Source organism: Saimiri boliviensis, chromosome 2, assembly GCF_048565385.1.
Source record: "Saimiri boliviensis isolate mSaiBol1 chromosome 2, mSaiBol1.pri, whole genome shotgun sequence".
Classification (NCBI taxonomy): Eukaryota; Metazoa; Chordata; class Mammalia; order Primates; family Cebidae; genus Saimiri; species Saimiri boliviensis.
This window is the reverse complement of record NC_133450.1, coordinates 5,344,112-5,370,328: the sequence shown is the minus strand read 5'-3', so window position 1 is coordinate 5,370,328 and position 26,217 is coordinate 5,344,112. Positions and strand designations below refer to the sequence as shown.

Below are 26,217 nucleotides of genomic sequence, written 5' to 3'. Positions count from 1 at the left end.
ACATCAGTGAACACGTACATGCACGTGCACACATACACCCCCAAACTGCAAAGCAGAGGACATCTGCTCCGTAGTGCTCCAAGCCGCTCAGGCCAGGGCCTAACCCCTCTGTGCTTCACCCAGCTGACAAGACCACCGGGGAAGATCGGGAGGGAACCAGCGGTTGGAGAACTCAGTCCAGCTTCTAAGAATCAAAGAAGGCTCTAACACCACTCCCCCAGGAACCTTCTGTCCTCCCACTCAGGAGATTTGGAACAAAAATAGAGTATTGTTGTGGAGTAGCACGGGAGCACACCCTCTAGGGAAATTGGTGGGAGAGCTCACCTGCTCACGCAGGAAGGCACTGCCAGCAGCAGGAGGAAATGGGCTTGAGTGGCAGCAGGCAGCACGGGAAATGGATGTGGGGCAGAACTTCTTTCTTTTTTTGAAATAGGAGCTCACTCTGTAGCCCAGGCTGGAGTGTGGTGGCACAATCTTGGCTCACTGCAGCCTCGACCTCCCTGGGCTAAAGCCATCCTCCTGCTTCAGCCTCTGGAGTAGCTGGGACTACAGGCACACACTACCATGCCCAGCTATTTTTTTTTCTTTTTCTTTTTCTTTTTTTATGGTAGAGATAGGATCTCACCATGTTGCCCAGGCTAGTCTTGAACTCCTAGGCCCAAGTGATCCTCCCGCCTCAGCCTCCCAAAGTGCCAGAATTACAGGAGTGAGACACAGTGCATGGCCTGGGGTTAGAACTTTTTTAAGGCAGGTAGCATTGGTCATGGAAGGGGCTTCGAGGGAGGCCACAGGAAGGCTTCCCCATAAAAGGTAGCTAAATACTGACTCCGGGAGGGTCTGCACTGCCCCCTTTTGATGGGATGGAGCTTGAGTGCCAGTCAAATGACAAGGATTCACTGGAGCATCTGTGGACAGAGCTGGAGGGAACGTGCAGCCTTCTCTCCAGAAAAACACAGTCTAACAAGAAGGTGAGCGGGGGCCGTGTTCTCTGAGGTCCCTCCTGGCCTCAGAATTTTATGATTCTGACTCCTCACAACCCACAAGGAAAAAGAGGGGGTAAGAGCTCCCTGGAGAGGGAGGCCTATCACCAATGGGCTTGGATGTTGGGCTAGGAAGGCAGACTTTACCCCAAGCTCTGGGGAGCCACTGAAGGACTAAGGCAAACGCAGTGCAATCAGAGAACTGCAGCTGTTAGCGCAGATGGGGCCTTAGGGATGCCCAGCTCATTGGCTCCCAAAGTGATGGAAGCAGAATCACCTGAGTGCTTCCTAAAACTGTACGTGCCCAGCCCCACCCAGGGAGCCCAAGCATCCGTGATCACATAAGCACCCAGGTGACTCTTCAGCAGCTGCCAATTTAGGCTTTGGGATCTTGCTAACACCCAGCCCCTCCAGTCCCATTTTCAGAGGAGGAAAGCAAGACCCAGAGAGGTGAGGCCTCAGTTGAGTCCACACAGCTGGGCGGCACAGAGCCAAGTCTTCTACTGGCCAGATTCGTAGGCTTGTCCCCTAGGCTCCGTCCTCAGATGCAGAACAACCCAATGGGATAAGGATGCCCCAGAGCCTGTGGGACACGTTGAACAGCTTTTCCTGTTTCCTTCCTCGGCCAATCCCACAGTAGATGATCCCGCTGGCCTGTCCCACAGGGCGCCCCCCGACCCCGCCACCTCCCTGCCACAGGCATCTAGTGTGCCCTGCAGTCTGCATCAGGGTCCTCACACCCTGAGCTCTTCTGAGACCAGGTCTGGGCTTCCAGGAGTGGACTGCGCCGTAGGAGGGGAGGTTGGGAGGAGAGCATGGTTGCGGCCCTTTCCAGGCAGGCATTTTAGTTCATTTTCATTAAGCTCCTGCTGCAACCCTCCCTGGGAAGGATGCCCCGGAAACAAATAAAAGAAAGCCTGACCTCCACTCCAAGGGGGCCATGACCTAAGGGAGGGAGGACCTTCAAGAAGCCTCACCAATATGACACAACATGCCAGGAAGACCCCTAGCCCTTGTCCCCAACAAGGGCCAGCAGAGCCTCCGCAAAATGTGGCCCCTGGGTAAGAGATCTCTCACGTGTCCCTGGCCCCCAGGAGCGGCAGAACTCCAGGATCGTGCCTGGCTGGACCTCAGTGATGCAGCCAGAGAGAGGGAGGGAGATCCTCAAAAGCTCTACGGGTCGGCAGCGCTGTCCCTGCCCTGCTGGCTCAATTTGTGCTAATGGGGTCAGGATTCAGGGCTCAATACCTATTTGGCCAATTAGCTCTGCTCTCTTCTCAGCCTCAGACTGAGTCCAGACCCTGGACACCAAGAGAGGAGAGGAGCTTGCTGAGGTCACCCAGCAGAACAGGATGAGGGTCAGGAGGGCAACCTGAGGGTGGGAGGGGTGGGCAGTTCCAGCCCAGGCCAGCTCAGGATGGAGGGCCCAGGGCTCTGGAGCGGGACAGCCCCTACGCTGCAGGAAGCCGGGCCCCATGGGCAGTCTCCCCTGCTGGAGCAAGCTTCTAAAAGGTGCCAATGGCATGGATGGGACCTGAGGACCTGAGGGTCTTTCCTGTCTTTGGGGAAGGGAACAAGTGCCCTCACATCCTCTGAGGACACTGGAGGTGGGAGAAGCCTGTGGCTGGCTTTGGCATACAGTGGCTGGGGACTTGCATTAATCATTAACAGGGGCTGCTCCAGCCTCCAACGGGGAACTGCAGGGTAATTACTTCTGGGCTCCAGGCCACACACTCGGTGACATTACTGCAAGCAACACCTGCCTTCTGGGCCTAGTACGGCAGGAGAAGGGAGTCTTCTCAAAGGCTGTGCAGCTAGGACCAGGGTGCACACACACACAGAGGCAAACACACCACACAGACTCAGATGGCAGCACAGGCAGCCCGCAGCAGCCTGCTTAGAGTCCTGGAGAGCGAAGCGCAGAGCCTAACTCGTGCAGGTTAAAAGATGCAGCTTCTGAGTAAGCAGCCCCCAGCGCCTCCCAACACCCACCCCAGCCGGGCAGTCCTTAGTTCAAGCTTCCAGAGGTGTGCTTCCAAGAAAATTCACAGAATCATTCTCTGTTTCCTTCAGATCCAGCTCAGAGTCACTTCCTCCAGGACACCTTCCCTGACCATCAATCCATATTGGTCTATTGCTCATCTGTCGTCCCATAAACTAGAACCGGGACCCTACTTTCCACTTTGCCACCCCCAGCAGTCTTGGGGGTGAAAGCAATCTTGGAATAGATGATATGGCATTCCAGAGGGCATGACTCCTTTAGTTTGTCCCTCCCCAAGCCCAGAGGATAATGTATTAGCCAGCCTCCATTATGTATTAATTTCTGAAAGCCTCGTTCACGCAGACATAACACATCCACCCACAAAGATAAATGCTTAGACAGACACAAAATCATCAGCAGCCAATTATCAGGCCCCCACAGCTGCTGTGATCAGACCTGGAGGCCCCGCTGCTCACTCTGCAATTTGTGGTAGCCCAGAGCTGGGGGTGCAGTGGGCGGGAGTCCCTCTACCCAGCGGGCTCCACTCTAGGTCCAGCCCTGACCCTGCAGGCGCCCGAGCTTGCTGCCTGGCTGAGAACACCAGACACTAGCCCCAAACAATGCGAGCAGAGTGGGGTGGGGAGAAGTCACGTGTGAGATTTGGTGGCTCTGGCGTCGGCAGCAGGGCACTGTTGTTTATTTATCATTTGTACTTTACCTCCCAGAGAGGACCAGAGGCAGCTGGCTCAGATGCTAAGAGGTGTAGGAACTGAGGGAAATTAGGGAGAGCTTCCTAAAGTGGGGTGAGGCAAAAATATAGAGCCCAGAGCCTTGGTACCTCAGGAAGGGCACTGAAATTTGCTCAAAGGCTTTGCACAAGGACATCGGTTCCTGACCCTAGACCAAACCCTTCCCTTGGCTGCAGACTTAGCCTTGACCCCAGCCACAGACTGAATCCCAATCCTGGTTACACACTGAGCCCCAACCTTGTCAGAGACTGAGTTCTAGCCATGGTCACAGAATGAGCCCTGATTCTTGTCACATGCTGGGTCCTAAACCACAGATCGACTCTACTTCCTGACTTTTCTGAAGTATAGAATGAATACATCACATGACCATTTCTCTGGTGGATCAGAGAAAGATACCACTGGCCCCTTCTCCTCTGGACCCCAATCACCCCCATCCAGGAACAGGAGCATCAATGACACCTGGATATGGTCCCCAAGCCCCAAAGGTCTCTAGCAGTCAGGACCTGCCCCAGGAAGAGGAGGTGGGCAGGCATCCCAGCCCAGCATCCCCAGGAACAGCAACCCCAGAGCTGGCATCAGGACAGCGTGTCTCAGCCACCAGAATCTGCACCTTCAGAAAGGGGGAGACTCCCTTCTCATGGGAGCAGCCTAAATGACGATGGGATCCTGAAAATAACCTATCATCCCAGAGAGACACGTATGGAGCTAGAGTGACAAGAAAAAGCTCCAACTGACAGGACCATTCCGGAAAAGCCTTCCCCATAAACACTGGCTGGGAAGCTGGGTGTGGACCTAAGCTTGAAAGACCTTTGTAGACAGACACTGCACGACCCACTTGGTCTCTGGTTTCGCCTTAGGCATGGACTTACTCTGTGACCTTGAGCCAGTTGTTCCCCCTCTTTGCTCCTCTGCTCCCCATCTATGAAACAAAGGCTCCAGGCCAGGGGCTTGCTGAGGCCTCTCCAGATCTGGTGTTCCTACACCTGATCGATTTTCCGTCCCTGCTGACTATCCCTTTCTGAGCCCCTCCTCAATGTTTTAATGCTCAGGAGAATGTTTTCTTGAACGACTTGTGTAATTAAATTTTTAAAACGCTAACATAAAAGGAGGAGGAATGTCAAATTCCAGTTTTGATATTCATGACTGCATGATTTGGGGGATCTCTCTCTCTCTCCTTTCATTGTCAGAGCCTTATCTGTAAATTGGGGATATAAAACTATTTGGGGGTCATTGTGAAGAATAAATGAAATGGGAGATAGAGAGCTCCTAGCACAGCCTGGTACGTGGTAGATGCTTTGTAAATGGTGGTTACTGATCTGTGAACCCACCTGGCTTTAGTCTCTGCTGATTTGAGTCTAGGGCTGTAAACTCTGAAGCCTACAGGGGCCAGGCAGCTAAATGGCAAGAATGACGTGGCTGGGTGTAAGACAGTGGCCTTATGACAGCTGGGGACCGTGCGCAACTGCGGAGCAAAAGCTAACTTAAAGGAAGCAGCCTCTGGTGTCTCCTTCAGCTCCCCGCTGTGGGGTGGGAAAATGGGGCCAGGGCTGCCAGAGTTTCCAGTTTTTCAAGAGAAGCCCAAAAGCCATGTTTTTATGTTATATCTTTCCATTTAAAAAACATTGGCTCAGATTTGTTATGACACACTATGCTGGCCAAACAGAGCACATCTGGGTGCTATATTTGGTGCAAGGAATGCTGCTTGGCAACCTCTGATCGAAGTATTGCTCACTCTTATCTTGAACGCCCACGGTGACGGGGAGCTCACCACCTCTCCGTGCTGCCTACTGCCTCAGAACCAAGTTGGTGCTGATGGTACAGTGTCTCCAAGTGGCTTCCTAGCTGTTGGGACTTCTAGGGCCCTGGCAATGCTTTCTCAGTAAAGAAGCGTAGCTGGCAAAGAACATCCTCTCCAAAGCCACCACGGTGCCCCTGCCCGCCCATGGCCCTCTCTGTCTGGGAAATAGGAATTCTTCAGCATCCCCTGGGCGAAAGCAAGACTGTCTGGCCAGCCTTGGTGGCCCTTCTATTAATTAGCAACTGGCAGTCACAGCTTTGTAAGAGCCCTTGAGCCAAGTGAGTGTGTGCAGGAGCCGGCTGCCTCCTCAGCTCTATGACAAGCCCCCAGGGGACTGGGGCTGGACCTTCTGCTCTGAGTGAATTCCCCCATGGCGGCCAGTGTTGTGGCAGGCACGAGGGCCACTCAGGCTGCGATGATACTTGTCAGCCCCATCATTTGTATGAAAGCTAATGCCTTCCAGGGTAGGAGGGGGCAGGGAGAAGTGACAGGCAAGCCCAGCCCCCAGGGGAAGCTGCTGGGCATAGCCTGGGGCAGGCAAGGACGCAAGGTTGGGAAGAAAGCCCTGCTCACGGTGCTAAGGCAGCTGCGGTTACTGGATGCCTGTGTCTTCCTTTCAGCTGGCCCCCCTCAGAGCCACTGGCTCCCCAGCTCAATCACCTCTGTGCTCCTACCGACATCTGCTCCTTTCCAGAAATCTCATTGCAACGCAGCAGTCACGGTTCTCCCTGCTCCTTCTCCCCAGCCAGGCCCACCCCTCTGGTCCTTTGGATGGGAAAAGAGCTGCAAAAGGTGGTGGGACAGGATGGATTAATGAGGGTCCTCTGGCCACCCAGCTTCTTCCTGTTCACACCCACCCCAAAAGCCAGCAGGCAGGGCCAGCAGGGTCCAAGCAGCAGGGCAGGAAAGGAGGAAGAGCAAGGTGTGAATCCCACATTCCCATACTGCCAGGCAGACCTCTGTGGCTTGGCTCAGCCTAGCTCACAGACGTTACCCTGCCATGCTGAGCTTGGGGATAGGGGCCACAGGCTCTGAGGCCAAAGAGATAAAAGAGAGCTCTTCCCTCAGGGAGCTCAGTTCAGGAGCTCGGGCTAAGCATGGAACGAGCACATAAACGGTAACCTCAATACTCCAAGCATGGTCCTGGCCTGGGCACCAGCCACATTAGCATCCTTCGGGCACTTATGAGAAATGCAGTATCTCAGACCCCATCCAGACCTACTGAATCAGAATCTGTATTTAACAAGATCCCCAGGTGAGTCGGATGACATTATAGCAGGAGAAAAACTGCATTGTAACAAACAGAGAGCTCTGTCCAAATGCCACAAGATGGTCAACTAGGGAGAGATGAATGGCAGCCAGTGTGGCCTGAGAGGGTGTCCCACAAGGCCCTAGGGACACTGGGTCCTAAAGTATGGGAGAGGAGGGTGGATGGACAGGGAGACAGATCAACACAGTTGGAAACTCCCTATGTGAGGCAGGCTCCCTGGCAGCCCAAAACATCGAGGCCCACAGCAGCTAAGGGAACCAGTGTGGCAGGGCCAAGAAGGGGAGAAGGCAACCCCCAGCCTTACCATGTAGCCACCAGACCAGGGACTTGAGCCGTGCAGCAGGGAGAACCTGGTGCTGAGGCACCTCTAGCCAGGTAGTATAGGGGTCCTGGCCTTCTACCCCTATCACGTTTCTGTGCACCCAGCACCCTGGGACTACCTCGATCCTGGGCCGCAGGGGCCCCTGTCTTGTCAGGTGGGACACATCTCATCCCCAGAGAACCCTGCTGCCCACTGTGCCAGCAGATAGCACAGCCCAAGCAGCTCACCTTGGAATTCCCCTCTGCAACTAGGCACCCTTCCCCCTCCAGCACAGCCTGCGGCTCCTTTCTGCCTGGCTTTGCACACTGAGAGTCATAATAGCGTTCCTGGGCAATGGCCCCAGGAAAGCCCAGCAAAGAAGGGGCCTCGGAACCCCCAGACCCAGAGACAGGCTGCCACCTCTTCCTCCTCACCACCTCCTGCCTGAACAGTCCTTCCCAGGACTCAAAGGGAGAAAGGTGGGAAGGTGAAGGACTGAAGAAATAGAAAAAAAGCAGTCCCCAGGCAGAACCCCTTTCCTTCCTCAGTCATCTAACTCGGAGCCCTGTTTTCATTTCCATCCTGCTAGCAATGGGAGACTCAAGCCCTAGACTGCAGGGGGACCCCACTGCCAGGCTCCAGAGAAGGTGAGTGCCTGCCTCTCACCAGGCCCAGACTCTTTTCTGGGACGGCCTAGAGAGGGGTTCACAACCTTGAGCCCCCTGATGGTCCTCAACTTAGGGAACCACAGACACCAGAAATTAAGTGCCACACTGTATGTGTCTGGACACTCGGGTATCTTTCTGGATGAAGTGAAATCTCAGACCCCAAGCAGGTTCAGAACCCCTGCTCGGGCCAAGGACAGAGGCCTATGCGATCTTCCCAAAACCTAGGAGAGGAAGTAGTGAGGGCAGGGGAGGTATGGTTCACAACAGCATCGCTGCCCCTGGGACAGCTCGCTGAAGCTTCTCACCTCTGCAGGGCGACCACAGTTGTACCATTTGTATTTGACATGGCAACAGGCGACAAGATTTCCATTGTCTAAATGGGAAAACGGGGGCTCAAAAAAGGCTCATAATGCACGCAGGGCTCCACAGCAGTCAGGGTTGGGGAGGTGATGGGAGGTGAATAATGGCAGTGACGGGGTGCCAATGACCAGCAGCAGGAAGTTAGCTCAGGCTACCCCTGGGACCTGCTAGGCCACTGGCCCAGTTTCCAAGATTTCAGATTCCAGCTGTTTCTGCCCCAAGGAAAGGATACTTTAAGCACCCCCGAGCGCCTTCCCTTCCTCCAGGCTTCAGGAGGCTCGGTCTAGGAGAGGGTAGGGACAGGGATTGAGGAAGGCCAAGCTTCTGCCTGCCTCCATTCTCAAGGCTGAGCCAGCTTCGGGGACGCAGCAGCAATCCCAGAACTCACATTCCACAAAGGGAGTTCCCCACCAGCTTCCCCATCCACCCACACAGCCCCCAGACGCCCGCTCAGACAGACACCTAGATACACACACCCAGGCTGACTCCCCGAGCCTGACCAGCTTCCGGGAACACAACCAGCTACATCTGCGCTCGGGGTTCCATTTCCTTTCTCTCCTCTTAGAAAAACAAGATTATCCAGGTACTATGTTTCGTTTGTTCCAGGTTCTCCAGGACATAGCTTCTGTGGAAGGAAGGCTCCATCTAGGACCCAAGAGCCCAGCCAGCCTCGGGCAGGAACCCGGGGAGCCGTGTCCTCAGGGGCTGCGGCATCCTGGCCTCTTCCCTTAACACACCACAAATACAAGTTTCAAAAGGCAAATGGTGAGTTGGAGGGGAGGGGAAGCTAGAAAGGCCAGAGAGCCTGGGGGAGCCATAGGGATACCCAGGGCATGGTTTCTTTTCTGTTGGAGGGTGGGATCGGGGTCAGGTGGAGTAATGAGAAGCAGAGGCCGCCCAGAAAAGCTTATTATTAGCCATGGCCCAGGTTATGCTGGTCCCTCAAAGCACAGCCCACCCTTGCCCTGGAAAAGGTACGCAGCCTTCCTCCCCCAGGAATGGGAGAGGCTGAAAGCAGCCTGTCACAGTCAGCCCTGAACTCCAAACCGCAAACTCAATCTATCACGGTTTGCTGGCGATTCTTTATTAAACCAATTCTGCTGGATCAATGCTTCCTGCCCGTCAAAATGATGAATAAATCCTCGACTAGCCTGAGCAATGCTTGCAGAAGCTCTTGTGAAGCCTGAGATGGGCAGTGGCAATTGGCTACACATAGAAGCTCAAGGCCGGTGGCTGAAACTCTAGAGACCGGGGCTGGGGGTGCTGGTAGGGGTGGGATGGGTTAGGTGGGGTTGAGCGGTGGGTTTTCTAAGCTTAGAAGACTTAGCTAGGCTCTTGCCTCTTTGACCTTCTGAGGATGAGACTAGCTGTTCTGGCCTAAAAGCAGGAAAGGCATGGCCACAACTCCTCCAGACACCCGGAGATGGTCTTTGTTGGATTTCTTTCTTTACACCCGACCTAGCTCCAGACAGCTACAAGGCCGTGCAAAGAAGAAACGCACTTGCGGCCACCAGTCCCTGTTACTTGTTGCACAAACCCAAATTCAAAGCCCACTCCGACCCTTTTCATTTTGCCCATTTAAAAATCCTGCTGCATTCCCTCTTCCCTATCCCCACCACACTCTCCTGTAGCCATGTCCCAGGCAGCCTGCAGTTAGTGGGAGATTCTGCAGCAGGGGGACTGCAGACAGACATACCAGAATGGGCAAGAGTAAGACCAGGAAGGGGGAAAGGATCCTAATTGATGAAATTGACCCAGTCCTAACTCTTCACCATCCGAGATAAGGGAGACAAAAAGGGCCAGGCCCAGCATCCAGAAGGTCCCCAGTCAGTGCCTGCTGTTGAGGGAGGCTGGGCATGCCAGGGGTTGGCCTCTTGTAGGCTCCCCAGGCAATGGGCTTGGTGATGAGAACCCTGAACAGATGCTTTCTGACAACAAAGACAGCAGGGACCTTCAACACCCAAGCGGTTGGTACTGGAACTGCCTGTCACCACCACTGAAAAGTTCAGAGACAGGAGGAAAAGCCCAGGACACCCAGGGAGGTGAAAGAAACATAGCTCCTGCTCACTCCTTCCCAGCTCAGCCTGGCATCCTCAGGGCCCAGTACCACCCAGAAGCAAGTCCACTCTTCAGGAAGCTGGCACTGGGAACCCAGTCACCATTGCTGATGGGAGGGTCCCACATTTGCTTACACAACTTGATGACTATGGCTGTCTGTTTAGCTTGCCCTATGGTCTCCCTAATCCTCTGGGAATGGGAACCCTGGAAGTATTAGGGTTAGGAGAAGCAGTCTCTCAAAGGAAAAATGGGGGAGGGGCTCTGTTCGCTACCTATTTTAAGCCACCAAGTGTTGTCTGACTGGTCATTCCCAGCACGAGAAATCTCTCTCATTGGATGGAAAATGGCTTTGCTCTCATTACAAACCCAGCTTCCCTGGAGTTTGCAAAGAGGGCTCTGGGTTGGCAAAATGCTCATTTTTATAGGCAGGCAAGCAAGGTAGGCAAGGAATGGAGATGAGTAGGGGGCAGGGCCCAGAGAAAGAGAATGAGAGAATTAAACCCAGCTTGAAAACTGTTTCCCAGACCTTCATCTCAGCCTTATGTATCAGGTAAGCCCAGAGGGGCACTACGGGACCTCAGGACCTTGACTTAGGGAAAAGCATCCCTGATCCCAACCCTAGAGACAACCAACAATCCCTCTTTTCACACAAATATGCCCACGAGCTCCCAGTGGTGTCTGCTGTTCAGTGGCATCTGACTCAGGTGATGTGGAAGGGGGCAGGGTCCCTCTCCCTGACTGGTAGTCACACCTTGTTTGGGGACCGACCAGTGGCCCATGAGAGACCAAGCAGATGCTGGAGCTTGGGTCTCTGGGGTAAGGAGAGGTCACTGAACAAGCACGGGGCACAGGACAGCTGCTCATCAGTCAGAACACCAGGCACCTTCACCCACCACTATGAGCAAGGTCATCTGCCCTGCCGTTCCTGATGCCACCTGCCCAGGGTGCCTGCTCCTGGCCCACCACTCAGCATGAGGGGCTGAGCTCAGGGTTACAGTGGGTGCAGGGGGTTTCCATCCTGGACTGAGGCCCCAGTGACCTCTGTCCTCCAGGGACCCGGCCACAGCTTCCCAGGGCACCAGAAGGCAGATATTAATGCCTGCTGTCAGTACCCAAGGAGCTGGCCCGTTGCTAAGAGGTCTGTCTTTCTTCATGGCCCTGCTCTGCAGGCTGAATGACCCAGAGCTGCCTCTAGGATGGCCATCCTGATTCTGCAGCCTTGAAGGGGGAGGAGGAATGTGTGGCTTAAGGTGGCAGAGCCCTATCCTGGCTGCCGGCAGGGCTAGGCCGGGCTCAGAACACCTTTTCAGTCTGTCTCCGATGCAGCCCAGACCCGAGAAGACCCGTGACTGAACACAGAGCAAAGTTCCCAGCGAGGTGCAGGGGGGCCCTAGGGGTGTCTCGGAACCTGGAGGCGCCCTGCTTCTCTTGGAACTCCCAGAGCAAGGAAGGAAAGTTAACTCCGGCTGGGAGGCAGGGTCAGCAGGAGGCATGCCTGCGACCGCGCAGGGCACCCACAGGATCATCGCCGCGGCCCTTTACCTGAAGTCGCTGTAGGGGTGGATAATCCAAAATCCCGCCGACTTGACCCTCTCCTGCTCGCGCTCCACGGCTTTCTGGCTGCCGAACATCCTTAGGGAGAATTTGTTGACCCCGGGTTGGAGCATGGCCCCGAACTGGCGCTGCATGAAGCCGGCCTGGCCCAGGCGCACCTCGGCCTCCGGGAGGATCTGGTCGCCGGCGGCCGCGCCTCCCTCCACTTTGATAGCGGTGTCCGCGGAGGGCTGCTCGCAGGAGGCGGAGGCCGGCTGCGGTGGCTGCTGGGGCGGCGGCGGCGAGGCTGCGGGCTGCACCGTGGCGCCAGGGCGCTCGGGCTCGGCCGCCAGGCCTGGGGGCGTCCTGTCCTCGCCGGGGGACGCGTCGCCCTCGGCGATGAGCCGCCGCTCCTCCGCGGAGTCATGCAGGTGTCCGTGACTGCTGCCGCTCCCCGTGCCGCCGCCGCCGCCGCCCCGGCTGCCCAGCGAGGCCAGGCTCCCGCGGAAGCGCCTGCAGTCGCCGTTCGTGCTGGACTTGCCCGCACCGCGGGCCGGCCCTTCGCTGTCCGCTGCCCCGAGGGCCGAGCTCCGGGACTCCGTGCCCCCCGCGGCCGCCGAGGGCGAGGGCGAGGGCAGCGGCCGCAGCCGGATGCTCCTGCGGCTGGGGTCTTGGCGGCCCCCGGCCCCCTCCTCCTCGGCGTCCTCTTCCTCGTCCATGATCCACGCCTTGGCCCCCACCTGCTGCGGGAGGCTGTAGAGTCGCTTGCGCATGGACGGCGGCAGCTTGTCCATGGCGCCAGGGGCCGGGACCCGGGCCGGGCCGGGCCGGGGGCACGGGCGCGGCGCCGCGGACGGGATCCAGGTCCGCCCGCCGGTCAGTCAGCCCGTGGGGACGCGTCCTTCGCCGCCGGCGCGGGGCCGCCTCAGGCGCCCATTCTCGGGCAGGCTGCGCGCCGCGGGGAGGCTCCCAGTCCCGCTCCGAGTCCCCGGGCTCGCCGCGCTGCGCCTCCTCCCGGGCCGGGCTGGGCGCGGGGACCCCGCGTTCCCTCCTTCCCTCCCTCCCTGTCGCGTTCAGGGGCGCGGCGCGCGGCCCGGCTCCAGGCGCCCCGCCCCCGCGGGGAACAATGGGCGCCGGCTGGAGAGGCGCTGCGGCCGCGGCGCTGGGGGAACCTCTCCGGAGCGCAGAGCGCACGGCCCGCGCGGCTCCCGGGCGTGCGTCCCGCGGGAGAGCTGGCCGTCCGTCTGTCTCGCCGCCCGGGCTTTGTGGCCGGCCACCAGCGAGCTCGCCTCGCGTCCTTCGCCCCGGCCCGTCCGGTCAGTGCTGGGGCTACCGCCGCAGCCGAGCGGAGCCCAGAGACCCGCCGGGCTTACATCAGCGGCCGCCTCCCTCGGAGCGCCCTCCGGCAGCGCTCGGGCTCCCGCGCCCCGGAATATTCATGAAGCCGCCGCAGCTCGCGGGTTGCCATAGGAGCGGCTCCCGCAGCCGGGCCTGCCTACCTGGGCTTCTTAAAGGGGCAGCTGCGCAAGGGCCGGGGGCTGGGAGGGGGTGGGGGGCGGGCCTGGCTAGGGGCCGGGGTTAGACCCTCGCTAGACCTTCGGGGCCGGGGTGAGAGGTGTCCTCACTCCTGCGCCCTTAAGTCTTTTTTCTGGGCCAAGCTGGGAGCTCACCCCAAGTCTAGAGCTCCGGCTTCAGTTGCGAATTCCCCATCCCAAGACGGAAGGGGACGGGATGGCTTCCCAATTTCTCCACCACCAAGCTGTGGGTTCGCCTTTCCCTGGCAGGTTTGTTCCTCCGCTGGGTACCCCGACCCTCCTCTTGGGAGGCGACTGGGTCATCTGCACGCAGAGTCCGGGCCTTCCCGCAACCCGCTTGGAGAGGGGGTTTCCGGGAAATGCACTGCGTCGGGGAGGTTCCCAGGGTTTTCCAGTGACAAGGGCTGGGAGCGAACGCCGCGCCTGTCTTTCCCCTGCAAAGCCTCGCAGCAGCCAGGCAAAGAGGGCATGGGGAAACAGGGAGACACGCACAGGGCGCGCGGGTGGGACCCAGCCCTTCGAGGTAAGACTTCGAGGAAATGCGCCAGTAACAGTCACGGATGCGAGATCCGAACGCCAGTCTCCGCACGCGCCTCTCCCGGGGCAGTTCCCAGCGAGGGACAAGCAGGCTGCAGCGGGGAGCTGGTTGGCCGGCTCCTCGAACGCCCCGGGCACTCTGTAACGGGCTTTGGAGCCCCTTCTCCCTGTATTCCGATCCAAATTATGACACCTCCTATGTGGACCCACGCTGGGAGAGTTTCTGCTCCACCCAGACCCCCCACTTCCACCCCCAAACAGTGCACAGCCCCCACTTCGTCTGCAGCCCAGGCCCCTACCCCTAGCCAAGGATCCAGCTGTATGTTCTCCCCCAGTCTCTCCCAAGTGTACATATGGACAGATTTTATGAGCTCAGCTTAAGATATAGCCCTACCCCTCTCCAACATCCAGGACAGCCTGATACCCCAGAGTAGTTCAGAAATGGGGAGGAGGATAGATTGGGCATTAAGGGAAGGGGCTGGAGGCGGGATTAATGCTGGAGCCAACCCACAGCGAAGTATCACGTATCACAGGACGGGAGGCAAAAAGGTCCCCTGGCTCTGCCATCTCTGAGAAATAACATGAAGTTTTTTTCCCAAGTGATTTCTTTACTCTCATTATTGGCCCAATGTGACCACTTCCCCCTCCTCCATGCAGAGTAGGAATTTGGAAGGCCGGACGCGGGGTGGGCAGCTTAGCAAGGGTTCTTCTGCTCTATCCACTGGACCACAGGACCTCCCACAGGGGGAGGAATGACTAGGGTGATGACATCACTGGTAGCTGGCATTTTTACTTTTGAGCAGCTCAGAGCTGACAGTTCTCTGCACAGATGCTGGAGGCCTAATCCCTGAGTGTCCTTGGGTCTCCTTGAGAAGGAGTGTTCTTAAAGAGCTGTGAGCCCAGCCCGCCCTGGTCCACCAGCCACAGGAGAGAAGACCTCCATTGAACTCACTTCTTTGGGTTTTGTCTAGCTGGGAGTTAGTCTGCCCTAACTCCGCTCAGGAAGTCAGCCCATACAGGCTTCCCCATGACCTATGGTAGAGACATCTCCTCTGGGAACACTTTCCTAACCACCAAAACCTTGGTCTTGTCCCTGCCTTTGGTTCCGGTGGCCCATTAGCTCCTGTGACCGTGAGCACTGATTACACAGTGCAGTCTGTACCCTGAGGGTAGAGCAGGTCCGCGTTATCTCAGAGATTTCTTCACCGACACCAGGGTGGACAGAAAGCAGATCAGTAAGTGTCAACTCTACCAATGAGTGAGGGACTCCAGAAGTTAATGGCATTGGAGGGGATGCTCGGAGGAGATGGAGGATAAGACCAAAGTTCTGCTTCCCGGGATACTGTTGCAACAGGCTGGCCAGGGGTCAGGGTCTCTTAAGTGCTCCCCACCAGCACCTCACCCACCCTCAATTTCATTAGTGGCACCCATTCACCACCATCTAGGACGAACTCTGGGTGCAGCAATGACTAGATAAATCAGGCCCTTGGTAAACTCTGATGAGGTCTGGCTTCTCCTGTCTCCTTTATGTGGAAGCCCTAATGGAGGAAACTGGTGGTGTGCCAGCATTCCAGGGGACAGACGAGGAAGAGCCCCCGATCTTGCCCTTGGTGGGCTTTAAGTTGTGAGGAAGCTAGACTCATTCTGAGGAATAGAGCATGAAAATAGAGAAGGAAAACTCAAGACAGGACAGAAATGTGTATTAAGTCATGCCCCCAACCAGGTGAGATTTCAGAGGGAGCTATTGCTGGCCATGGAATAGCTAGGGAGGGCTTCCTGGAGGAGGGGGCCAGACTTGATGAGAGACGTATATGCAACGCAACAGTTTATACCTTTTTATTGTTGTTAAACCACATGAAATTTTAATTTTTGTGGGCCCAATATTGTCAAATTTTGGTAATTTCACATGGGTCAAGCTAACATTCTTACTCCCATTTGCAGGCAAGAGAATAAAGCACGAGAGGTAAAGTGTCTTACCAAATGTCCCATAGCAGGAAAATGGTGAAGCTAGAATTTCAACGGAGGGATCCGCAGGGCAGGCTCTGCTCTACTTCCCATCCGCTCGTGCAGGTGGAGGAAGAAGGAGAGAGAAGGTGAAGAATGGGGAGAGAATAAATAGGACCCTCACATTCTGTAATCCCCCTATTGCTCCAGCCGGGTCTTAGACCCTCTCCTTCCCAGCACTGCCTAGAAGGCCTGGGGTCTGCTCTGGTTCCTTTGATAACACAATAGCCAGGACCTGGGGACCCCAGCGAGGGGAAGGCCCTGCGTCAGGACTGCAATGTGAAGGAGACCTGCTACTCTCACCGTGGGTGGGGACTAGGGGACTTTGGGAAGATGGGCTGCCGCAGGGCTGCGGTGGGCTTGGGTATTCCTGGAATAAACCTAGAAAACATCTGAGTCTAAGAGAGAAGGGGATTGGGGAGGATGGGTTTCCTTCCCTGGAAGGGACACTGGATATCAGGGCAAGTTAGAAGACCTGCTGGGAGTAGAAGTGGAGAATGTAGCTGATTGCGTAAATCAACCTCAGGCCTTATTCGGGTAGGACCTAGATGGGCAGAAGGGGATGGGAAATTCTGGAAGCTTATTTGCTTATGGGCAGAGGACATTGTTCTTGCTTGCAGAGGCAGCTCTGGGATAGAGCAGTGGCTCCCACACCCTGCAATGCCAAAGTTTTGGCCAGTTCTGCTTGAAATGAAATGAAGAAGAAAAAAAAAGAGAGACAGAGAGAGAGAGAGAGAGAGAGAGAGAGAGAGAACAATGTAGGCTATTTTAGGGTAAGGTTGCCAACTGTCCTTTCTTAGAAGGCTGTCTTTATTCTAAGGTTATATCCTTGCCACATTTTCTGTGTTTAAATGCCCTTTTATGAAATCCTGGTGCTGGAAGATGGTATTTTTTCAATGTCGTTGGCTAAACAAAAAGTTGGCCCTGGGTTCTGTGTTTCTTCCCAAAAACCATTTTTGAAATGTTATTGGTCTGTAAGTTCCTAAAGTCTGGGAACCCCTGTTGTAAACAACAGAGCGTGAGACTGAGAAACAAAAGCTGGAGGATTAACTGCTTCTCTGTCAGCTGCTGCTGTGTGTGCCTTGATCTTCTTCATGTGTAATTAAGTTTGATGATATGCACCTCAAGAGTTATTGCTAAGACTAAATGAGAACGTGAGTGCACCTAGCTTGGCATCTCATTTGTGGTAAGTTCTCTGTAAACACTGAATGATGAAACCTGCATTGCCCAGTGGAGAGGAAGGCACCTGGCCTTGGGAATCCAATTTAGGTCATATCGTCATCTTAAAACTTCCTGTCGGGATGAAAGGGATGTTTTATACAAGATTCCTTCCTTTGAACCCTCCATCCGTGAAAAGCCCTGGCTGGGTCTCCAGAAGGCAGACTTCCTTCTCTCTGGGACAGGAACTTGTTCTGTCCCCAGGTTTTACAGCAAGCTTGTTCAACCCGAAGCTGCGGACCACATGCAGCCAGGACAGCTTTGAATGCAGCCCAACACAAACTTGTAAACTTTTAAAACATTATGGGATTTTTGTGTGTGTGTGTGTGTGTGATTTTTTTTTTTTGACTCATCAGCTATCATTACTGTTAGTGTATTTTATGTGTGGCCCAAGACAATTCTTCTCCCTCCAGTGTGGCCGAGGGAAGCCAAGAGATTGGACACCCCCGCTGCATAGGCAGCTGCTGACTCAGAGGCTACACAGTTGACCCTGTGCTGAAGACCCTCTGAGAAGGTGTAGGTGGTGGTGGGGAGTGGTATCCATACGTACATGGCACTTCATCTTTTTGTTCAGTGTAGATACAGTCCTGCCCTTCTCCTCTGCCCCAAGGCGGGTCTGCTCTGTAGGGCTGGACAGGGATCAGGGACTATAGACTTCCTGCTGGGAGTCCTGACCTGGAGACAAGGCCTCCAAGAAAGAATACTTGAACCAGCACCATGCTCTCATGTTTTCTGTCCTGAGGCTTCCTGATAAAGAAACTGGAAGGGGGCCGGGCGCGGTGGCTCACGCCTGTAATCCCAGCACTTGGGGAGGCAGAGGTGGGTGGATCACCGAGGCAGGGAGTTCGAGACCAGCCTGACAAACGTGGAGAAACCTTGTCTCTACTAAAAATACCAAATTAGCTGGGCGTGGTAGCACACACCTGTGATCCCAGCTACTCAGGAGGTTGGGGCAGGAGAATTGCTTGAACCCAGGAGGCGGAGGTTGCAGTGAGCTGAGATTGCGCCATTGCACTCCAGCCTGGGCAACAAGAGCAAAACTCTGTCTCAAAAAAAAAAAAAAAAAAAGAAGAAGAAAGAGAGAAAGGAAAGAAGGAAGGAAAGAAGGAAGGAGGGAAGGCAGGCAGGAAGGAGGGAAGGAGGGAAGGAGGGAAGGAGGGAAGGAGGGAAGGAGGGAAGGAGGGAAGGAGGGAAGGAGGGAAGGAAGGAGGGAAGGAAACTGGAAGGGGAGGGGGCATGCAGGTAGCAAACAGACTGGATATAGATGTTCCAGGAAACAAACCAACCAGCCAGTCTGGACCAAGCTCTTGGGTACCCAACCCTTGCACAGCGACACATGGATGGAGGCCAAGAAGGCAGAGGGAGGCCTAGCTTGGGCGGTGCCTGGTCTGGTCAAAGCAGCAAAAGACCATCCCAGAGGTTTGTAGTCAAGGGTCAGAGGGAGCGTTCAGGGCAATGATGCTTCTGAGTAGAGTCAAGGTGGGTTTCCTGGAGGAAGTGAAAACCAGTTACTGTGTGTGTGTGTGTGTGTGTGTGTGTGTGTGTGTGTGTGCACGCGCACGTACGCATGTGTGTGGGGCGGTGCGGGGTGGGGGTGGAGGCGCGCGCTTAGTATGGAGGAAACAGTGAATGGAGTAGCCTGGCATGGATAAGGCCTGCAGCATTCTCACAGTGGAGTCATCAAGGATAGGGCTAGGAACAGGTGTCCAATTTAGGGAGCCACTAAGCTGTGGCCCTAAGCTAGCCCTAAGAGAAAGTCCTTCTGTATTGTACTCGGTCCTTCCAATCTCCCTCCTCCCAGCACCCTCACCCCCAGACACTTGCCATAAAAAAGCACTGGGAGCCCACATGCCCATCACATGAAGGTGTTAGTGAACAAGAGACCCCTGCAGGCTCCACTTCCTACAGCACTTGCCATCTGCTTTCTCTTCCGTTCTGTCTGGTTTCTTTAGGATCTAGGAGCATGCGCTGTGGTATCGCCCTCTTCTCTGTCCCCTGCCTCTGCGCAGGACTCCAGTCGTTAGCACCTGGACCCCAGCACAGCCCAAAGCCCTTTCATCTCCAGGCCACCCCGGGCTGCGTTGTCCTTGGTCTCTCTCCTCCCCAGCATCCTGCACACTCGGCTGTTCCCTGGGGACTCTGCCAGGGCACCGGGTGGGACCTCTTCCCTCTTTCACCCCGGGGAGCCTGGAGAAAGATGTGCTGACAGCTCAGCCAGATCTGGACTGTGTCTCTGTGTCCTGCTCGGGCTCCAGGACGTCTGGGCCACCTGGACTCAGAGCCAGGCCGGAGAGGGGGGCACTGGGAGGGGGACGCCCTGAGGTGCCAGCTGAGCAGAGCTGCCAAGAAATAAGTACCAGAGACTCCTCTGTCCGAAGTCTGGAATTCATGATATATCAGGGCTGAAGTGGGTTCACACAGGGGCCTCTGGGGGTGGTTTCACAGCTTGGGCTGGAGGCGCCAGGGAGGGAAAGAAGGAAGAGACAGAACGGACTGTGAGAGGGGGAGAGGCTCTGCCGATGGGGCTGAGTGTGGTGGTAGAAGGAGGGGTGGTGGACAGCTGGAGAAGTGAGGGTTCTCCTGGGACCCTGAGATGGCCCAGGGACTGGACTTGGCGCAGCGCCCCACTAACCCTGGGCTTCTCTGCTCCAGCCTTGCTCAGGCAGCCCTCCCTGCCATGCCCGCAGTCCTCTTCCCACTTATCTACATTTTCTTTCTCCTCAATTTCACATCATCCCTTTTCTCTGTTCAACATGTGGAGTACCTTTTATCTGATGCTGTATGACCCCGTCCCTAATCTCCAGGCAGCTCCAGGCTGTGGCAAGGATAAGACAGACTCAAGACTTCACGTAAGAAAGCCAAGGATGTGGACCAGAGGCTGCAGAGCCGGGCGGGGAGGAGGGCGAGCGTGAGGCGGGAGCGGGCCAGAGGCTCACGTCCGAAATGGTCTTGGAGCAAGAAGGTGTGACCTGGAGAAGTGGAGGCAGGGAGGTGGAGCATGCCAGGTGCAGGGCCCAGTGTGAGCACAAGAGCAGCCAAGGGAAGCCCCTGCCCCGGAGTGGGTGAGCTCCCTGGGAGACCGCAGCCCCAGGGGGTCGAGGCGTGGGGAGAGCGAGGACGCAGGGTGGGTCGGCTCTGGAAGCAGTGGGGAATGCTGACAGCGACCGAAGACAGGCCAGGACTTTGGGGAGGACCATTGCGTTGTGCCATGGGAGCCCAGCACTATGCTCAGTCCTGCTCAGAGTGAGCAAGAAAAGAATAAAACAGAGACCCCACCCCTGGAAGCTCACAGTGGGGTGACGGAGATGAAAGTGATGCTGTGAAGCAAGTCATCCTGCCCGAAGCAGAGGCCTGGACCCCTGACTGCCACAGAGAGAGGGACTGAGCCACAGCCAGGCTCGAGTTTGAGAGAGCTGCTCTCTCCGGCTCCCTGCAAAGCACATCTTTGTACAGGCCCCATGGCCCAGCCTCCCTCCCACAAGCCCCATGCATCAGGGTAACCTGCTATTACATGAGCCTTCGGCTGGACGCCTTCCAAAAGGAGACAGCTCCACTGTGTAATGAGAGCTGCACCCCCCAGCTACCCTGCAGGACCCAGAGAAGAGGCAGAGCCAGGGAGAGGACAATGGAGATTGCCACATACGCTACGACAGACGTGGTGACAGGGGCCGTCATGGAGGCTGTGATAGAGACTGAGGGGTGGACTGTGACACACACCGTGATGAGGGCTCTGATAGAGGCTGTGACAGGCTGTGATGGAGGAGGCTGTGGGGTGGACTGTGACACACACTGTGATGAGGGCTGTGATAGAGACTGTGACAGGGACTATGATAGAGGCTGTGACAGAAGCTGTGGTAGAGGCTGTGATGGAGGCTGTGATAGAGGCTGCAATGGAGGCTGTGATGGAGGCTGTGGTAGAGGCTGTGATGGAGGCTGTGATAGAGGCTGCAATGGAGACTGTGACAGAGGCTGTGATGGAGGCTGTGATGGAGGTTGTGACAGAGGCTGTGATGGAGGCTGTGATAGAGGCTGTGACAGAGGCTGTGATGGAGGCTGTGATGGAGGCTGTGACAGAGGCTGTGACGGAGGCTGTGATAGAGGCTGTGATGGAGGCTGTAACGGAGGCTGTGATAGAGATGGATACTGTGACATATTATGTGATAGAGACTGTGACAGGAGCTGTGACAAGAGCTGTAACAAAGACTCTGACAGGACTGTAACAGGAATTGTGACGGAGCTGTGACAGAGACTGGGGACCAAGACTCTGGCAGGGCCAGTGACAGGCACTGCAATGGGGACTGGGACAGAAATGTGACTAAATCTGGAACTACACTCAGAGTTGGGACAACAGTTCCTGGAGCCCGGGCCCACACTCCCACGGTCGACAGAGCAGTTGGCGGTGACAGTAGCAACACAGCAAACACACAGGCCCAGCCAGGCCCAGGCACTTGTGGGGACGCCAGCAGGCTGAAGCTGCCGCGGGAAGACAGCGAGAGGGAGGTGAGTGAGGCTGGCGCCCACCCAGCTCTGCCACAGATGCCTGTGTGTCCACAGGCAGGTTCCTGGCCCTCTCTGGGCCTCAGTTTCCTTGATAATGCTTACTATGGGGACAGATCAGATTAGAGTGTGTTAAGTGCACACGTGGACTGACTGAGGGTCCCAAGTTACAGTCAGGGGGTCTCTGAATCTCCAGAGCCTCCCCAGACGCAGCCGGCTGATTGAATCCATAATGCGTCTCCCACACATGTGAACAATCATCTTCCTCATGTGTGCAGTGCTCTTGTGAAGAACGAAGCATAAATTTGTTTTAAAATGTAAGAGAATTCACAGTCATGATGGGAACTAACATTTATGGAGTGCTTGCTCTGTGCAAGGTACCACGCCGAACGCTTAGCACGGATTAGCTCATTGTAATCCTTGCTAGAGCTCTTCAGGTAGGCGGTATTTTCCCCATTTTACAGATGATTCAGTTGAGGCTTAAAGAGGCTGACTGAGTTGCCCAAGCTCCCAAGGCTGGAAGAAGAGCCAGGGTCTGAAGACGCTTCTGTCTGACCCAGTCTGGGCTCCTATCATCACACCATGAGCAACTCTCTTGAATCACAACTTCTGTTGTGGCAAATACATTTGAAGTTCAAAGTCAAAAATGTTTTCACGGAAAAAGGGGTCTTCGCACTTGAATTGGCTCGGACCTGCAGGGAAGCGTTCCTTTGGTCCGTGGCCACTTCTGGCATTTCTGGAACTCTGTCTTCTCTCTGCCCTCCCCGAGGCACTAAGTTGGGGATAAGCAGGATATGATTTTCTGCCCTAAGAGAGCACAGAATAGCTGTAACGATTTCAGGGACTGTGGTTGTTTTAGTACCCTGTGGTCAGGATCTCACTTTGGGCAGAGAAGGCCCTCGCCCCATCCTGTCCTTGAGGGATGGATCCTCATTCTCCCAGATGCTCCTTGATCAGGAAGTGAGGTGGGAAATTCCCAGACCATCTCTCTTCTACCTTCTCATGAAACTCTTCATCTAGCTGGGCGCAGTTGCTCACGCCTGTAATTCCAGCACTTTGGGAGGCCAAGGAGGGTGGATCATGAGGTTAGGAGTTCGAGACCAGCCTGGCCAACATGGTGAGACACTGTCTCTACTAAAAATACAAAAATTAGCTGGGTGTGGTGGTGGGCGCCTGTAATCCCAGCTAGTTGGGAGGTTGAGGCAGAGAATCACCTGAACCTGGGAGGCAGAGGTGGCAGTGAGCCATTGCACTCCAGCCTAAGGGACAGATTGAGACTCAGTCTCTAACAAAACAAAAACCTCTTCACCCACCTGCTCCTCTGAGCCTCCCACAGCCAGTTTCCTTGTGGCTGTCACCTAGCCATCTTTCCCTCTGAATCCTGCCCTCATGAAGGGGCTCCACGTGAACCTCTGCCATGGCTTCTTTCTCAGTGGCCTTCTTCTCACCTCCAGCCACCCATTCCCATGGCCTCAACCTAGAGATGCTCTACCTCTAAAATCTAAAATTGAGGCTGACCTTAGCCTCCGCTCCTTCCATCTGCTCTCTGGGCCCTCCCTTCCTCAGCCAGGGCAGTGAGAGCCGCAAAAGAACTCTCAGCACGGAAGGACTCCATCTGAACCCTTGCACCAGAGACTTAAATAAACACTAGCATAGTTTCTAACAGCTCAAAGCAGCATCACTAAATGATGACTCCAGCCCCTTAAAGTCTCTGCTTGGGAAAGCTCAAGGTGACCAAAAGAATGTACTGTTTGTTCCAATCGAGGGCCCCTGTCTCCCAGTCTCTGTGGGAGGGCACTTAACTTTGATAAGTGCCAGTCACAAAACCTAGCTTGCCTGGTCATACAGAGCAAAGCCCCGTTTTTGCCCTTCAGTGCCTGTTGCCTGGCTCATCCCACTTTAAAAAGTCTCTTGGGCCGGGCGCAGTGGCTCAAGCCTGTAATCCCAGCACTTTGGGAGGCTGAGGCAGGTTGATCACGAGATCAAGAGATCAAGACCATCCTGGTCAACATGGTGAAATCCCATCTCTACTAAAAATACAAAAAATTAGCTGGGCATGGTAGCGGGTGCCTGTAATCCCAGCTACTCAGGAGGCTGAGGCAGGAGAATTGCCTGAACCCAGGAGGCGGAGGTTGCGGTGAGCCGAGATCATCCCATTGCACTCCAGCCTGGGTAACAAGAGCAAAATTCCATCTCAAAAAAAAAAAAAAAAGTCTCTTACCTTTTGTTTTAAAGAAGCTGAGTTCAGTTCATGCAGAATCCTTTTCCCTACTGCAATAGTTTTCATTGAATAAAATCTGCTTTTATCACTTTAACTACTGTCCAGCTTTGTTAACCGTTGACAATAACAAGTTCTGTGTATCCACCCCTCCTGCCTTCAGTCCCTTCTCTTCCCAGTTTAGATCCCAAGATCCACCACCATAACCTTATCTTTCCAGTGTCCTCAATTTCCTTGCCTCATGGTTCTTTTTGTCTGTCAACCTAGAAACTCCAGCTCTGACCTTCTCTGCAGGCACACCAGCTACAGCAGACCTGAGAGGCAGCCAGAGAAAATCACACAGCCGCACAGATTTGTTCATTGTCTCTGATGTACCTCTGTGCCTGGTGATCTGACTGTGTTTTCCTTATCTGCCATGTCTCCCTTCTGTTCCATCAGTGTCTGAGTCTGCACAGTGTCGCTATGACAGAATGCCACAGACTGGGTAATTTATAGAGAAAAGAGATTTAGTTGGCTCATGGTTCTGGGGGCTGGGAAGTCCCAGAGCATGGCACTAGCATCTGGTGAGGGTCATCCTGTGGTGGAGAGGTGGAGGGCAAAGACAAACACGTGAAACAGAGAGAGGAAGGGGACCAAACTTATCAGGAGCCCATTCCTGCAATAATTGCATTAATCCATTCATGAGGGAGTAGATCCCATGACCTAATCACCTCTTAAAGGCCCCACCTCTTAATACAATGGCAATTAAGATGCCAACACACAAACTTAAAAGGGACACATTCAAACCATAGCAACCAATTAAAATTTCTCCCCAAATTTCAGCCTCTTCCTACAGAATCCTTCCCATCAGCATATAAATCTGAAAAATTTCTGCTATCAAAAAAAAAAAAAAAAGGGTTCTCCTTGAACTTCACCATTTCTTTCTCTCCCTCCCATCACATCTAAACCTCTCAAGAGGGTGGGCTTCATTTGTCTTCCTTTCTCAACTCCCACTCATTCCTCGGCCATGCAGTCAGGCTTCACTACTTATGGTGTCTTCAGCAAGACCACAAACATCCTCCTGAGTACAAAGTCCACCTTTTACTCCTTTCCTTATTGACCTCGGAGCACGATGCAATGCTGCTGACCCCCTTTCCCTTCTTGAAACACCCACTTCCCTTGATTTCAGCTACACACACTCTTCTGATTTCTTTCTACATCTCTGGCCAGTCCTCAGAATCCTTTGTGTCCCATTCTCTTCTACTGGCTCCGCACATGTGGATGGTATTTCTGACTCTATTGTCTGCTCTTTTATTTTATCCCCCACAGGATCTCTCTCCCTGAACACTCTTATCCAAGCCCTTGGCTTCAGTTACCATTCATGCCTTCAGCCCAGACCTCTCCTGTGGGCTCCAGACCCGCTTATTTTGCTTCTCGGATGTATTACAAGCAGCACACACTCCAAATCTCTAAGCATTCACTCTCTTCTCCAAAGGTCCCTGCTCTTCCTGCTCAATAAATGAGATCACCACCATCCCATGGTTGAAGCCAGAAACTCTGGCATTTTCCTGACTCCTTCCTCTGCCCCGAACATCCTATCAATTCAAAAGTCTTATTTCTCCTTCCTAAATATCTCTCAACTATGTGCACTTCTTACCATAATGCACTGACACAACTTCAGATGATTTCTTGCCTAGGGTAGGGCAATAGCCTCCTAACTGGCCTCCCTGCCTCCAGCCTTGCGCTATTATAACCCATTATCCATGCTGCTGCCAGAGTGTTTTTTTCAAATGTAAATCTAGCCATATCTGCTTAAAATTCCTAATAAACATCACTGGACTTAGGATAAGATCCAAACTCCACTGGCAAGTAAGCTGCTCGATGGTCTGGCTGCCCTTGCTCCCTTGGCCTTCCCTCCAACGAGTGTCCTCCTGACCCTTGCACTGTGTGCTCACACATGTCCCTGGGCTTTCTGCTGGTGGTGATGGCGGCAATGTCATCCATGGCTGTGGAAGTGATCAGATGTTAGTTGTGGGTGATTGTAGTGGTAACTTTAAGCCTCTGCCCACCACATTTTCAAGGCGATCTTCGGAGGCTGACTTCATCCAACCAATATTCCTTGCTCCTATTTCCTGGAAGGTTAATTATGCATGCCCATCTCAGACCCACCTCCATCCAGGGCTGCTTTAGGGCCCTCTGTCTGGGGCCCTGGGGCGCTCCCACACTTGACTCTTGGTTATCAACCTGAATCTACGTCCAACGTTCATCTCTTTCCAGCCTTGAACTGAGCCCAGCATATTGGTGACGGGACAGCGATGGTGATAAATGTGAAGATCCTGCTGCTATCAGCACTAACTGAGGAGACAGACAAAGTTGCCTGGGGACCCTAGGACAGGAGCCACTGGGAGGTCCAGCCAGGTGGTGCTGGTTCCAAGTCCTGCTGAGTCCAGCAGTGATCAGCTGATGGGGCTGCTTTGACCTTCTCTGAGGCTTGGCTCTGAAATGCTGACCTGTCATCAACTTTCTACATA

At 54.7% G+C, this 26,217-nt stretch overlaps 1 protein-coding gene across 1 annotated transcript in view; it reads right to left on the bottom strand.

The window, feature by feature from the left end:
* HCN4 (hyperpolarization activated cyclic nucleotide gated potassium channel 4) overlaps nt 1-13,181 on the bottom strand; it is a 49,129-nt gene extending 35,948 nt beyond the window's left edge. Inside the window, exon 1 of the mRNA XM_003944165.4 lies at nt 11,708-13,181. Coding sequence (XP_003944214.2) covers nt 11,708-12,492 — 785 coding nt within the window. The 5' untranslated portion in view covers nt 12,493-13,181. The remainder of the gene's footprint in view (nt 1-11,707) is intronic.
* Between the last annotated feature and the right edge of the window lie 13,036 nt (nt 13,182-26,217).